At 36.6% G+C, this 15,220-nt stretch overlaps 3 protein-coding genes across 9 annotated transcripts; 2 read left to right on the top strand and 1 right to left on the bottom strand.

Annotated features, from left to right (window-relative positions):
- Positions 1-479: 479 nt before the first annotated feature.
- Positions 480-2,323, top strand: LOC140808116 (uncharacterized). Its single transcript, XM_073165145.1, has 2 exons — positions 480-1,152; positions 1,326-2,323. The coding sequence occupies exons 1-2, from the start codon at positions 480-482 to the stop codon at positions 2,321-2,323; spliced, it is 1,671 nt and encodes a 556-aa protein (XP_073021246.1).
- A 1,971-nt stretch (positions 2,324-4,294) lies between these two features.
- On the top strand, positions 4,295-7,692 carry LOC140831390 (CDT1-like protein a, chloroplastic). Its single transcript, XM_073195146.1, has 7 exons — positions 4,295-4,742; positions 4,893-5,012; positions 5,118-5,355; positions 5,923-6,633; positions 6,750-6,951; positions 7,038-7,128; positions 7,285-7,692. Exons 1-7 carry the CDS (start codon positions 4,387-4,389, stop codon positions 7,340-7,342), a joined length of 1,776 nt encoding a protein of 591 aa, XP_073051247.1. The 5' UTR covers positions 4,295-4,386; the 3' UTR covers positions 7,343-7,692.
- Positions 7,693-8,499: 807 nt separating this feature from the next.
- Positions 8,500-12,953, bottom strand: LOC140831365 (1-aminocyclopropane-1-carboxylate oxidase homolog 12-like). Of its 7 annotated transcripts, none has more exons than XR_012117876.1 (4): positions 10,748-12,953; positions 10,013-10,334; positions 9,543-9,922; positions 8,500-9,180 (listed from the first exon to the last, which is right to left on the bottom strand). XR_012117876.1 is itself a non-coding variant. In XM_073195123.1 (4 exons), the coding sequence occupies exons 2-4, from the start codon at positions 11,269-11,271 to the stop codon at positions 9,668-9,670; spliced, it is 1,101 nt and encodes a 366-aa protein (XP_073051224.1). In that variant the 5' UTR covers positions 11,272-11,337; positions 12,717-12,953; the 3' UTR covers positions 9,297-9,667. The 7 variants fall into 7 exon arrangements, 4 of the variants coding, with proteins under 4 accessions (XP_073051224.1, XP_073051234.1, XP_073051228.1 ...); XR_012117878.1 differs by having other exon boundaries at positions 8,503-8,937; XR_012117877.1 differs by lacking the exon at positions 8,500-9,180 and adding an exon at positions 9,297-9,460.
- Between the last annotated feature and the right edge of the window lie 2,267 nt (positions 12,954-15,220).

The following is a 15,220-nucleotide window of genomic DNA, read 5'->3' as shown; positions in this document are numbered from 1 at the left end:
TGTTCCGGCGTAGCCCCTCCGACGCTCAAGTCAGAGAACGGAAAACTTGAGAGAATAATGTGTGTGCCGAGAGAATGTGAAAAAGTATGAATGAATCTCTAGAGTTAACGAAACCTGGTATTTATAGGTGAACCGCAGAATCCTAGTTTTGGTAGGTTTCGATCTTCAGAATCTTCGGAAGATTTGATTAGATCTTTACCCAGATTTGATTTAGATATCGCTAGATTTAATTTAGATCTTTAATGGGCTTTACTTTTCTGGGTTTTGATCTCTGCGGGCTATGCGCTTAATATCTGAGTAAGGGCCCTCATAGGCATGAGCCCACGTGACGCTAGGACCTTACGGGAGCTCGGCTCGGGAGCTCGGCCGAGGGTCTCCGATCGTCCCAATAATACCTTCTAGGAGGTCGGCTCGGGAGGTCGGCCAGAGAGGTCGGCCAGGGAGCTCGGCTGACCTCTCCAATCGCTATAACTTCTGATATGGGAGGTCGGCCAGAGATGACCTCCCGGGTGACCTCCAGTGTTCTTCTGAATGCTGGGCTTTACTTGAGATGGGCTATCGAGAGCGGGCCGAGCCCATCCTCCCATTGGGGGTATCACAAAGAAATGGAAACATTAAACCCAACAAGCATACAACTCGAAGAGAAACTTACCCCATATCCACAAAAGAGTGCCCAATCTCTCATGAGCACTCATAGGATTGATGTATTTGGTATTTTAGAATCGAAATTCGATGATATGGCTCTCAACAACATGTTGCGTGTAAGATTCCAAGGTATGCATGTCGTTAATAATTTTCATCTTAGTCCAAAGGGCAGAATTTTTGTTTTATGGAACCCCTTGGTGGTTGATCTTGATGTCATTGGCTTGCATGAACAATATATCCATGTTAGAATCACTTGTCGCAGAACACAGCATACATTTTATGCTACTTTTGTGTATGGGCTTAATACAATTTGTCAAAGAAGATTGTTATGGAATGATTTGATTTCTTTTGGTACTACTTGCCGTGAGCCTTGGATGTTGTTGGGTGATTTCAATAATGTCCTGTCTCAGGAAGAGAAACTTGGGGGACTTAAAGTTAAGAATTATGAAACAAAGGACTTTGTTGAGTGCATTAATTCTATTGATCTCACTGATTTACGCTATATTGGTTGTTTTTATACATGGCTCAGCCCCCATGTGCGTTGTAAGTTAGATCGGGTGCTTGTTAATAGTCATTGGTTCAGCTTGAATACCGTGGGCTTGGCAGAGTTTTTGGCTCCGGGATGTGTTTCTGATCACACTCTTTCTATTGTATCTTTTCTTGATAATGTTGGGCAACAGAAAAGACCATTCAAATTTTCAATATGTGGACTCTAAGTGATAATTTCAAGATATTGGTCAGGAATAATTGGAAGTGCAGAGAACGTGGTACAGAACAGTTTAGACTCAAGCATATGTTCAAACGATTAAAGAAGCCACTTCATGAGCTCAATCGAAATAATTTCAGTCATATATCTGTGCGTGCAGGTAAAGCTAAGCAGGAACTTGTTGCCTTGCAAGAATCACTACTGAATAATGATATTGTGACTGATGGTTACAAAGATGTCAGACACAAGGCAGAGAGATTGTTGGAAGCGGAGAGATTATTCATTGCTCAGAAGGCGAAGATCCAATACACAAAGCAAGGTGATCGATGTACTAAGTTCTTTTATGATCTTATAAAGAGAAACAACAAGCGTAATGCTATTGTGGCTCTTACAAAATCTGATGGTTGCACAACTACTGATATGGCTGAAATTGCAAATGAGTTCATTATTCACTACAAGAGTCTCTTGGGATCTAAAGTAACCACAACAAACTTGCATTCCGACAGTCTACTTGATGGGCCGAAAGTTCAGAGTGATGAATGGCAGAATCTTGTTAGAGTTCCAACTAGAGCGGAAGTCGATGCTGCACTTTTTGATATTGATAATGACAAAGCCCCTGGTTCGGATGGGTATGGTGCATTCTTCTTCAAAAGTACTTGGCATATTATTGGCTCGGATGTATCAAAGGCAGTATTTGAACTCTTCAGAAATGGGAAACTACTGAAACAATGGAATCATTCGATAATATCCTTGATACCGAAAATGGCTGCTACTTCTTCGGTAAATGATTATAGGCCTATATCATGTTGTACTGTATTTTACAAGATAATTTCAAAGATGCTTGTTAACAGACTGAGACAGGTTATTGGTAATTTGGTTGATGGTGCACAAGCGGGCTTCATTGAAGGTAGATCGATAGTTGATAACATTCATTTGGCACAAGAACTACTACGGAAATATGCTAGGAAATGAGGCTCACCACGATGCATGCTCAAAGTTGACTTAAAGAAGGCGTATGACACTGTTAATTGGAGCTTCTTGAAACATGTTCTGTCATTCTTGAATTTTCCTCCAACCTTTGTTGATTGGATCATGGAATGTGTGTCAACAACTTCGTACTCAATTGTGATAAATGGGCATTTTCACGGACATTTTGAGGGGCAAAGAGGACTTCAGTCAAGGTGATCCTCTATCTCCCTACTTGTTCACTTTGTGCACCGAAGTTTTAGCAAGAGATTTGAAGCGCATGTCACGTAATAATAATTTTGGATTTCATCCTAAGTGCCAAAAATTTTCAATCACGCACTTAGCCTATGCTGATGATTTATTGTTGCTTTCGAGAGGAGATGTGTGTAGTGTTGTTATGATTATGCATTGTTTGAATAACTTTGGGGATATGGCGGGATTAAGGATCAACTTCTTGAAATCAGATGTTTACACTGCAAGTGTTTCGGATACTGTTAGACAGGAAATCATTGATGCCACTGGATTCACGCATGGGCAACTACCATTTCGGTATTTGGGTGTTCCACTTGCGGGAAGAAAATTGACAGCATCGAATTACAGTGCCCTGGTCGATGCAATCTCATACAAGATCTCTTCCTGGCCAAGGAATTCTTTATCACATGCAGGGAAACTTGAGCTTATCAGGTCAGTTGTCCAAGGAATTGAATGTTATTGGTTATCTATACTTCCACTTCCTTCGTGCGTTATTGATAACATTTATTCATTGTGTCGGAAATTTGTGTGGCCAACCAAACACCCACCTATTGCTTGGGTTGAACTTTGCAAGCCAATTGAAGCAGGAGGTTGGGGGTTGAAAAATTTGAAAGCGTGGAATAAATCTTTGCTTGCGAAAACGCTTTGGAATATTCATAGCAAAAAAGATTGTCTTTGGATAAAATGGGTAAATCATGAATACAGCCATTTTCAGAATGTTTGGAGTTGGGATTGGCACAAAGAACAATCACCGCTTATAAAACAAATTATTGCCATTAGAGACGAAATGATTGCTGCTCATGGATCAGTCTCGGATGCAGTTATAAAATTGGAGGAGTGGTTTGGGGGCATTAAGGGGTTATCTAAGGTATATGATTTCTTTGTGGGCAGATGGAACAATTGGCCTTGGAAACCTCTAATCGCCAAATCTTGCATAATGCCGAAGCACAGGTTTAATTTATGGCTTGTTGCTCATCGTAAATTGCTTACTAGAGATAGGCTAGGTTACCTTGATGATAGATCGTGTGTACTCTGCAACTTTGCTGTTGAATCTGTTAACCACTTGTTCTTTGATTGCCCAATCTCACAAGCAATATGGAACAGTATTCGATCTTGGCTTGGCATGCGAAAACTTATGAGATCGTTGTCTGCTGTGCTTGCTGCGTTTAGAAGGTGTGTACCGAGGTACATCTGCATTGAATACGATGCGCTGTGTTGCGCTAGGGTCTACGGTTTATCAGATTTGGAACATAAGAAACAGGACAATCTTCGAACATGAGCAACTAGATATGGATGGAACTATAATGAAGATCAAGATTCATGTGCTGCGGAGCGTACCAAATGCTGACAATGTAATTTAATTTTGGACTCTGGGCTATGGTTCATATGATTACAGACTAATTATGCTAGATTGATTTGTCCCTGGGGATGCCCAGTGTATTTGTATCTGTACTAACTTTTACCTATTTTAATGAATCATTCATTAAAAAAAAAAAAGTGAATTTCCAAGAAATAATATTAATTCTTCACAAGGGAAAAAATAATTCTTCATCCCAACCATGTCCAACTCTTCAATGGGCCCAAGTGAGTTTCCTTTTGAATGGGCCTAAGGTCCAACTCCTTAGCCCATCTATGTGGATATGCTTTATCGTCCCTTCCGGCCCAAATTTAACAAACCTAAAGAAAAAGGTCAAATTACACAATCACCCTTCCTCATCTTCCCGCGGGAACCGTTGGCGCCAAGAAGAAGACCCGCGCATCTTCGCATATATCAGTATAGCACTCCCTCCATCTCACCTTCACTGTGTGTCTGAGCTATGGAATCTGCTAAATCTTCGTTGCTGAATGTGTGTAAGTCGAAGAAGCCGCTCCATTCATCGTCGGATCCACAGAACCGGAAGATCTCGGGCTCCGACTCGAATCCATGGACTGTCAAAACTCCCGGGAAGACAGCTGATCCGCCTCGCCGTATGCGCCACCGTAGTGCGGCGATGTCGATTAAAGAAATCAGGGAGGCGGCGCTAAAGCTGCGGGAATCGGGTTCCGGCCAGAGCACAAATCCTGGCCCGGTCGTTGGATCAACAAACGAGCATTTTGATACCTGGTCTGAATCTGCGGCCACTGTTAAGCAGAAAAAGAAATCCGCTGATGGAGAGATTAAGCTTCCGGAAAAGTAAGTGAATGCCGGTAGCTATTGTATGTTAAGTTAAAGGCGTGTTGTATTTTTGTATATGTTGTGATTTTGACTGTCTGAAAATGATTTAGAATGCTGTGACTGGTTTTGGATAATGTAATTAAATGCTTTATGATACATATGTTTCAGGTATGAACTATTGGATAATTTTTTCAATAGCTTGGATAGCTCGCTCCGGCTTCTACAGTTGAAGAGATCAGCAACGTTATTTTCTAATGTTAGACCCCAAGTAGAAACTTTAACCGATAGGTGTGCAAGATCGGATTAAAGAATTATGTTTTCACTTTTTCATTTATTATCTTTTTTGTGCTGGAAAATTGATTTTTTTTATTTTTGGTATGGACAAAATTTCAGAAGGTTTACACATAGCCATTTAGCTCAACTGAAGTTTATCATGCCGGATGTCATTGAGATTGAGAAGGTTCTTAGGCGTGATGAGCGCACTTGCTGTATTAAGCCTGATCTTCGTATCAGTTTGAATGTTAAAGCCATTGGGGATGGAAATAATGCTAAATCTGATAGTCGAAACGTGCAGCAGCTGAGGAAAGTCTTCCGTGCTCGGCTTGTGGAATTCTACAAGTCCCACCCGGTGGTACAACATTTACTTGCCAAGTAGCCTATGAATTGCATGTTATGTTAGCTCCTTTTATGTGTATATATGAAAATTTTAATGTGATTTTAGATATGAAGCAAGCTTATAGTTGGCACCACATGTCAAGATGGTGGTGTTCATTAATGTGATCATTGGCACTCTGCATACTTTGGTTTTCTATGTGGAGAATTGCTTGGTTCATTTGTATTTCATCAATTTGTGCACGGTTTTCATGTCACTGTGATTCCTTGTATCATGTCAAACTGAATCCATGGTAGAAAAGTATTCCACCACGTGATGCATCATAATCTGATTTCATGTGACTTATGTTATGAATAAGCTATGCAGGCAGACTAGAAAATCCAACCTTTCGGTCAGGTTGGCTGACAGCGCTAGAATAATGTGTACTGGGAATTCTTTGCTTCATTTGGTTGCCAAAACCTTGAAAAATAAAAATCTTATTGTAAGCTTGTCAAGATAGCTGTTTATCCTGTTGTTGGTTGCCAGTTACTGCTTCTGCTATTCTTCATGAATTTATGTGACTGATAGACTGTGCATCTGCTTCAGGGAGATGATGTTCCTGAGGATGAGCTGCCTGAACCATTCAATAGATTGAAGGAAGATTATTCTAGGAACTTGGTTTGCGCCTCAGCTTCTTCTCCGACAATCGAGACACCTGAAGTGGGATTATTGCTTGGAGACTCATCCAAAGCATCACATCTGTCTCTATCGTTTAGGAGAAGCTTCTCACGGGGCTCAGTGCACACTGCAGAAAATCTGAAGCAAGAAAAGTCAGTTATCGATGTCCATGTTTTGGTTGATTCAGAACCCAAGTCTGTTAAAAGTCTTCCCGAGAATGCAAGTAGCCCATTTTCTGGCGATTTTTCCGAATCCTCATCTAATGAGGCAGCTTCAGCTCGTGTACCACCATCGATCCTTCTTGACACCCACACCCCAGTAAAAAGTGTAAATTTGGCCAAGAATGGAGATGGCTCCTCTACTCTCGGAACTCCGGTGGAACTTTGCTCTACTCCAGCACAGCTGATATGTTCTACGCCCATGCTTCAACCGCCTAAGAGATGTTGCAGGAGCCCAAATGATGAGTCATCTGGATCAATAAGCAAACTAGTCAGGCGCCCACCCCCGAACAGGCCTCTGAAATTCGACACACCTGTTAAGATTGCAAATGCTAACAATAAGCTTAGCAGAAGCACATGTGGAAATTTATCAGCCAGTGGCGAAATCTTTGACATTCTGCCAGAGGCTCTTTTACAATCAGTAAGCTCGTATTGCTTGGGTGACACGCCACAAATCAAAATATTTGACATACTTATCAACTATTTATTTTAATTAAGATATCAACTAATGTAGATATAACTTGTCTACATCTACAGATACAAGAAAAGGAGAAGAAGGCATTAATGGAGCGTGATCCAGCCATCTCACAAGCGAAGTGGAGGCTGCAAATGATCGCGGGCTTGCCCAAGCTCTTTAACATGATTTATTTCCTGTTTCAATGTATTAGACGTTCTGTCCTCACAAAAGAGGAGCTCATTCAGAAGATAATAGCTGGCAATATGGATGTGATTGACAGAAGTAAGCTCTATTTCTAACAAGGAAATTCTTGATCTTTTCATATTGCAAAAATAGAGTATCGGCTGAATCATGTAATACCATCACAGGGGAGGTAGAAGAACAACTTAGATTGCTGCAAGAACTTGCTCCTGAATGGATTCATGAAAAATCGGCATCTAGCGGAGATGTTCTTGTATGGTAAGTTTTGCAAAATACTCCACCACTCGGCAGTTATCCCTCAAATCATAAAGTTATTTTCTAAAAGTATTTCGTATCTCAGCCCAAGCTCAACTGGTTTGATGTGTGAGGTTCAGCATTATATGACCGGTTTACAAGTATCTTCTTCTTTTGCAGTATCAACAAGATATCAAGTCCTGAATCCATTCGGGCTAGACTCGCCCAGGCCAAGTGAGAACTGGCAAGGAAACAAATCAAGTTCTATGTCAACTTTTTCTAGATGTTGTTCTTGCCCCCATAGTGATTTGAATAACATGGTGTTTCTATTGTATATATATTTTTTGTGTCATCGTTGTAATCCATCAGTTACCTCTCGTCAAACCTCTTCTCCTCAGTTTAACTGTTTCAAAGTGCAAAATTATCGTTAGCTAATTAAGGCGAAGTTGATGGAAGTGATTACCGATGGTGAAATAAGATTTCCAGAATGACCCAATGTTTCTAAAATATAATTTTATTTAATTTGGATCGGATAGCTTGGGTCGTGAATTTACACAGTTCATAAAAATTAATACAGATGGATAACTTTGGACAAAAAAATTACAAATATACCTCGTAAAATACTATGGAATCTGTCAACTAAGGTATAATTTGGTGCATATGATAGGATAAACATGTGATATATAATATAAAGATAAGTTAAGGATAAATAAGACGTATGATATTATATTTAATGTTTGGTATGATTTTAATAAGAGTGATTAAATTTATATATTAGATTGTAATGACAAAATTAACCTTATCATAATAAATTTTATAATTTCAAAGTTGTTGCTTGAGTTCATATTTTTTATTTGTTCATTTGCCGATAGTACTTACATGATTTATTTATTTTTACCTAATTTTATATATTATATAATATGATAATTGAGCTCTTGATTTTTTGATTCAAGTCAAATATCAATTTTTAAGGTTAATCGAGTGATACTAATAATTTTATTGAGATTTATAAAAATTATTTATATAATTATTTCGAATTCATTTATATAATTATCATATTATATAATATATAAATATAAATAAAATATTTATTTGATTTTAATTTCTACCTACTAGCATAGATTTATAAAATCATTTATAAATTGAGGGTAATTACGTCATTTGTAGTGTAGTTTATCATTAAATTAAAATTATCACACCTTCTATTAGGGATATTTTATCTTTCTAAAAATTATTTATCAAGGGCCCATGATATTATCATGAGCTTTTTAAAAAGGTACCAAACATGGGATAAAGAGGATTATTTATCAATCTCTCTCTTATCTCATGTACCAAACTATGCCTAACCGTATCAAACTCCAACTAAGCACTTGGGTTTTCTTTCTATGTTTTTTTTATTAAAAAAAAATTGTATGTTTTTTTAATCAGCATGAAGATGAATCCTATTGTTCCAATTCTTGAATAAATCGCCTTTGCTTTGTCTATCTTGACAGTTACATCACACGATGCAACATAAAATTACACCAAAAGATCCTCTAAGATAGAACAAGTGAAGCATGAGGCAAAGGGAATTGCTGGAATTTAGAACTCCTCAGCACCCTTCATTCGGCAGCAACAATTGGGGTGGCGCATCTCCTTTACTAGCAAGAAACATCCCCAAGGCATCACTGGATCAGAGGTATTTACGCCTCAAAACCATTAGAGATCGCGACCAAGTCTTCCCTTCGACCACCATTGAAGAAGCCATCTTCAGCTCTCCACCAGCTGCCACCATTGGAGATGAAATTTTCAGCTTCTCAAAGGCTGATGAACCAGCCCAGTATGAACATCCAGCTGCACCACGTCGAAAAGGGATAATAGGAAGATTGATTTGGAGACCTCGAAAACGGAGTGTAATGTTGGGTTCATACTCAAACTCGAGATCTAAATGGTTACCCAAAATGGATTCCAAGAGGAGATGGCCTAATGGCTGGTGCTGATTTTGGTTTTAACTTATCACACCTTGTTAAATTTCTTCATCTGAATTCGATTCATGAAGATTCTTGTTAGGATCATTTCTAGCTTCTTTTGTACCTCCTGATAAATAATCAAACTTGTATTTGAAAGAGAGTACTTTAAATATTCTTATATAATTAAACCAATATCAAAATTGCATTTAAACGAAAAGGCAGTGAAGAAAATTAGTCTATAGATAAATGTAAGAATGAGAAAATTGTTGTTTCCAAACATCCTATCTGTACATATTTATTTCTCTTGTAAAGCCATCAGACTGAGATCTTAGCATTGTAGTTTGCTATTTAAATTGTACTTCAATACACAACGATGATGGGACGAATCAACTACAAATTTGCATCTCCTAAAAAAATTTCCACATTTAATCAGTAAAAATCACTTCTATAATCACAAAAAAATGTGAAAAGAAACTGAAAGTGTCCAACCTTGGAGTAAATCAAAGAGTGAACTTTTCCCGATTAAGAATGAATCGAATAACTCATAAAGATCACCAAAAACACCAGAATCCCACCATGTTTTCGCGAAGTCTGATGTTGCTTGCAACCGCGTTTTATAACTTGAAACTGGAAAGGGCTAGGCTACCATCTCTTACATTTTTCTGATACTGAGTAGTAACAAAATCAAGATAACATACTTCTCGGTATAGTGGAGGATTTTCTTTGGATAGAAGCTCTTTTATGGGTCCATAAGCCTTTAGCATTTGCTCAGAACTTGGAAAAAAGAAGCAAGCAGCGGATACACGAGTCCCGACTAATCTAGCCAATACTCTATGCTCCACGCTCTTGAATTTGTCATTGGTGATAAGCTGGATGTAACAGATATTTTTCAAAAGCGAGGTTATTAAAACATGGATAAAGAATCTTGAATTGAAATACGTCGTCTGTATAATTATTACCTGTAGAAGATCTCCAACGTTGGCTATTAAAGCCCCTTCAATTGGAGGAACATCAACCCAGTTATTTTCATGGTGAATTTGGAGTCCTCCACTTAAATCCTGTACTACTATGGTGAGAACCGTGGGATCCGAATGCTTGACTGTGCCAAACGTCCTGTCAGGTTCGGGGCAAGCTGGATAGTATAGGCATGTTAAATATTCACTTTTCATGCATTGTATCTGGTTCAAGAAATCTTTGCTTAGACCTAGTGCCTCTGAGAATAATTCAGACAAAAGATCTCTCAGATTGATCATGTATTTCAGGTACTCGATGACTTCGCTCCTGCAAACCAGGGTTCAAAGGATTTAAGGACGATGATTCAACCAACTGACCAAGGTTCCAAAGATACAGTCTCGTGTCGAAGGTACAGGACTGTTAATTTGCAGGATTCTGGTAAATTTTTCCAAGAAAACTGAATTCTATCCGTTTAACATTGTCCCAAGAATGGATTTTTTTAACTTACGAGATTACAGAATCCATGGTCCTCGCAAGGAGATAAAAAAATGAAACTTCTGTCAAAAAGCAACTCTACATCCTACAATCTAAATTCTTTTAACTTACGAGATTACAGAATCCATGGTCCTCGCAAGGAGATAAAAAATGAAACTTCTGTCAAAAAGCAACTCTACATCCTACAATCTAAATTCATTAATACGAATCATCAAGTACATGTTAGAAAACACCGAAAGGGATACCTGCAAACTAATGGAATAGCCTCAGGTTCCACGATATCATCTTCACAAGTGCAAGAAAATGCATCCCTCCAGCCTGCCACGTCTGATTCTCTGAAATGTCCATTTATGTTATAGAACCTAACTTTTCTCCTAGAATCTGAAGAATAAAGGTCCATCTTTGCTTCCGCTGGTTGCTCATGGAATCTCCTAGTACTTTCTAGTATAGCTTTTAACACACATAATGGGACTCCATGGTTGACCATTTGGAAGAATCCCCAAGATTCTGAAGCTTTACGAATCTCATCAACAATCATTTTCCGTCGAGCCCCCCCTTTCTCGATTCCTTCAAAATCAATCACCGGAATCTGAAGTTGAAGTTCACCACTATTATCAGTTCTACTAAGCAAACTCTCTGGTGGGCTAATGAAGAATCTTGGGATCTTTTGGATGCCAGAATCTACTAGTCCTTTAACACCGGCTTTCGTTTTCTCGAAGTCCTCCACTTCTTTCTCCCAATCATAATCACTAACATGATCAGTTCCCATATTTCTTTCTTTGCTGTGTTTTTTTTTGTTTTCTATAGGCTCTATGTGAAGTATGAATCTGTTGGACTGTGTAATGGTTGGATAAAAGAATGATATTTCGATACATAATCAGGGAAAATTACAAGATAAGCAAACATGTGGGGAACAGAGATTATTGAACTTCGGAATAATGCAGTTCTTAATCAGCGACAGCTTGCTGCTTCTCTAATTTGATACTTTTGTTTCATTACAGAAATCAAGAAATTAATTTATCCACTCTCCTGTCATGTATCTTTAAAAGTAAGCTCACTCCATTTTAGCAGCTTAGTAAACCAAATGTTCCTGACATCGATTATCCTTTTATCTTCTACCACTCTAGCCAATGAAATATTTAGAAATTATATTAAAAAAATTAAGATTTACATAAGCAGCCCATTTTCTTGCAAACACTACCGATATGCTCTATCGTTAAAAGTTTCAGAAATTTAGTTAAGGAGACGATTTTCTTGTTCTTGTAGAAATTGTTAAAAATATCTTATATTTTCCTCATTTCAACCGCAACTGCATGCTTGCTTCAGCTCAGTCAGTCAGGTCAATAGATAATTAATTTCATATGCAAAACTTAAGTTATTTTTGAATAGCATAGTGATGTGGAAACAAAGGTATAACGAGTGTTTGTACAAAATTTTGTAGATCGCGGGCGTATCAGATGTTATAGCATAACAACACTAATATTATTACTAAAATGTAACTTCTACGAATCAAACCAAGATAAATTTTCGACATATCGTTGGTTCTAATCTTATTAAAAAATACGACTCTAAAAACAAAATATAATAATACGAAAATTGAAAAAATAAACTCGCAACATAATTTGTTTTGTACCAACGACAGTAGGAAGGAATTTAGAAAGCGTAACAATATAATAAGGTTAATGAAAATGTTAGAAACCGGAATAAAGGGAAGGAAATATCTGAAATAAAAAAGTGAAATTTGCCTGAAACTAATGATTCTATGAAATTTTTGCAAGAGTTTTTGCAAGTTTTTGAGTTGTGAGTGACCATGGAGTTTTATTCTTTTAAGTTTTTGTCCATTCCCACTCTCTGCTTCCTTGCCCACTTCTGAATTGATTCTCAAATTATTTCGAATAATTGGTTGGCTTTTGTTAATCAATCTATCGTATCGGACTTTGGTTAATTTAATTGAGCCTAAATAATTATTAGTCGAAACCCAAACAAAAACAAAAAAAGTCACAATCGTAATGCACAAACAGATATCCATTTTCTTGAAAACGATAAAGTAAATCAAATCCAATTAACTTGAATGAACCAAATGCAAAGACTTTACCCACCACATAACAATATCAAAAGCCAACAAAATCTCAAAACACATCATGTGGGAAATGCAGACAAGAAACAGGAACAGATGATGAAAACACACAAATCTTGAAACTCCCAAAAACTCACCAATATCAAATAAACAAAACTTGTTTTTTAGCTAACATGGCATCACCTTTACTCAAGAATGGAGTTTTCACCAATGGGGTTTTTGCAGAGATAAAACCAGATAGAGCCAATGGGCCGCTGGTTCTTTATGTTGAGAGAAGTGAACTATGGATGGTTGATGTGAAGTGACAGAAGAAAAATGGACCCCAAGAATCATTCTTTATCATTTTCAATATAAAAATATTTGATAAAAATTAAAATAAGAATGAATGCTTAATGAGGACAAAACATGGAAGGAAGAAGTAGTTGCGGTTTGGACCATTATAAAAACGGGAAGAAATTTATGTCAATATCTGCCAATCCATCAGTCATTTTACCATCTTATGAAGATGGGGTGGTTTCCTTTAATGGTATGATTATGAAAATGGATGATTACAAGTTAAGATTTTACAATTAGGATTTAAGCTCTTCCAACGGTAAGATACTGATACTGATACTGCTTTATTTAATTGGCTATATCATCGTGATAATTTTTTTTCAAGATCCTGACTTGAATCAATTTGCTAAATATTAATATTTCTCGCTAAATTAATAAAATAATAATTTTAGCTTCTTTTTTCAACAAGATTTTCAGCGACGTTTATTCTAAAATTATTTATTAACAAATGTTTCTTTCTAAATTAATAAAATTTTATGGGGACATAGAGATAGATATCCATATGTATAAATCGAACTTTTTTTTGTTTCCCAACAAGATTTGAAACTAAATTTGCCTTTTCTTGATTTGTCATGTAGTGTGTCTTGGAAAAAGCAGCAGAAATATTTAAAAACATACAAAACTCAAACTTTTTAAAGTAAAAATTTACGATAAAAAGTAAAAAAATCTTAAACTCACAAAATATATTAAACTATATATTTTTATAAAATTTTCTCCACTCAATTGTGTTTTTCTTCACAAATTGAAAGACTTATTTATATAATTTCTTTGAAAATAATCCAAAAATAAATGCATCATTATATACATCATCAAACACTAATTTTCAATATTTACAATTTTTATTTTCAACACTCAATCTCTTATTTTCAACACTCCCCCTTGTGACGGTTATCATGATAAAATGATTTTCTTCATTACGTGTTTTTATATTGTCTCGCTAAAAACCTTACTAAGAAAAACTCATTGGGATAAAAACTATAGTAAGAGAAAATAGTGCAGTCACGTAAACTCTTCATCATGTTAACACGAACAATTCTTCACAAATTTCGTAGATTGCGCATCCCAATATTATATATATACTTTTTTTGAATATTGTCGTAGAAAGTGCCTTTGTGAAGAGATCTGGTGAGTTTTCACTTGACTAAATGTGACGAATATCAATATCTTTAAGATCTTGGGTGAATGCGAAAAACTTAGGAAGAATATGTTTAGTTATGTCGTGTTTTATGTATCATTCTTTCATTTGAGTAACACATGCAGCATTATCTCCATATAGTTTCACAGGCTTCTTGTCGAATGATAATCCACATGAGATTTGAATATGTTTGGTCATTGATTTTAACACACACATTCACAGTTTGCTTCATGTAGTGCAATAAATTTCGACGTAATTTGATGAAGTTGTTACGAGTGTTTGTTTATGTGAACGCCAAGAAATTGCAGTGTCTCCACGAGTAAATACATATCCGTTTTGGGAATGTACCTTGTGTGGATCAGATAAATACCCAGCATCAGCATAACAAATTATGCTTTGATTGGTATCATTTAAATACAAAAGTCCCAAGTCTGTCGTTACTCGTAGATAACAGAATATATGTTTAATTCTGTTCCAGTATTTTTTTGTTGGATATGAGCTAAATCTTGTCAATAAATTTACAGCAAAATATATATAAGGTCTTGTACAATTTGCAGGATACATAAGGGCACCACTAGCACTTAGATATGGTACTTCTGGATCAAAAATAACTTCATTATCTTCACATGGACGGAATGGATCATTTTCTATGTTTAATTATCTAACGACCATTGGAGTACTTAAAGGATTTTATTTATCCATATTAAAACATTTAAGGACCTTTTTCTGTATAATTTGACTGGTGAACAAATATTCCATATTTTTTTTGTTCAATTTGCAAACACTTACAATATTTTATTCCAAGATCCTTTATTTCAAATTTTTTTCAAGTACAACACAACTTCTTGAATTTTCTTATTCGTTCCAATTATTTTAAATCATCAACATATACAATAATAATTACTCATTCGGATGTTATTTTGTTGGAACATTTCAAGTTTGCAATCTTGATTTTGATATTAATAAAACTTGTTATTTTGTTTCTAATGAATTCATCTAAGTGTACAGAAAGCTACTGAGCCTAAACTGAAGCTATTAAGACGCAAACTGAAAGTACCAACTGATTGTCCAAACTGAACTAGTTCAACTGATTGTCCAGCTGATAGGTAGTTCAGAAGAAGACCTTCAGAAGCCCGGCCAGCTGATGAAGAGCCCAGCTGACTAGTTCAGTTG

Source organism: Primulina eburnea, chromosome 1, assembly GCF_022965805.1.
Source record: "Primulina eburnea isolate SZY01 chromosome 1, ASM2296580v1, whole genome shotgun sequence".
Lineage (NCBI taxonomy): Eukaryota > Viridiplantae > Streptophyta > Magnoliopsida > Lamiales > Gesneriaceae > Primulina > Primulina eburnea.
Note: the sequence above shows the minus strand (reverse complement) of the source record. Positions and strands in the feature narration are given on the sequence as shown.

What these genes read in the sequence shown, in the direction of transcription:
- LOC140808116 (XM_073165145.1), top strand. Translation starts at nt 480, where the DNA reads ATGGGAGGTCGGCCAGAGATGACCTCCCGGGTGACCTCCAGTGTTCTT. An exon ending in CACTGATTTACGCTATATTG is followed by an intron (nt 1,153 to 1,325) that starts GTTGTTTTTATA and finishes GTTGGGCAACAG; the next exon opens with AAAAGACCATTCAAATTTTC.
- LOC140831390 (XM_073195146.1), top strand. Translation starts at nt 4,387, where the DNA reads ATGGAATCTGCTAAATCTTCGTTGCTGAATGTGTGTAAGTCGAAGAAG. An exon ending in GAGATTAAGCTTCCGGAAAA is followed by an intron (nt 4,743 to 4,892) that starts GTAAGTGAATGC and finishes CATATGTTTCAG; the next exon opens with GTATGAACTATTGGATAATT. An exon ending in CAGAGGCTCTTTTACAATCA is followed by an intron (nt 6,634 to 6,749) that starts GTAAGCTCGTAT and finishes CTACATCTACAG; the next exon opens with ATACAAGAAAAGGAGAAGAA.
- LOC140831365 (XM_073195123.1), bottom strand. Translation starts at nt 11,271, where the DNA reads ATGGGAACTGATCATGTTAGTGATTATGATTGGGAGAAAGAAGTGGAG. An exon ending in GCTATTCCATTAGTTTGCAG is followed by an intron (nt 10,335 to 10,747) that starts GTATCCCTTTCG and finishes CCTGGTTTGCAG; the next exon opens with GAGCGAAGTCATCGAGTACC. An exon ending in ACGTTGGAGATCTTCTACAG is followed by an intron (nt 9,923 to 10,012) that starts GTAATAATTATA and finishes TGTTACATCCAG; the next exon opens with CTTATCACCAATGACAAATT.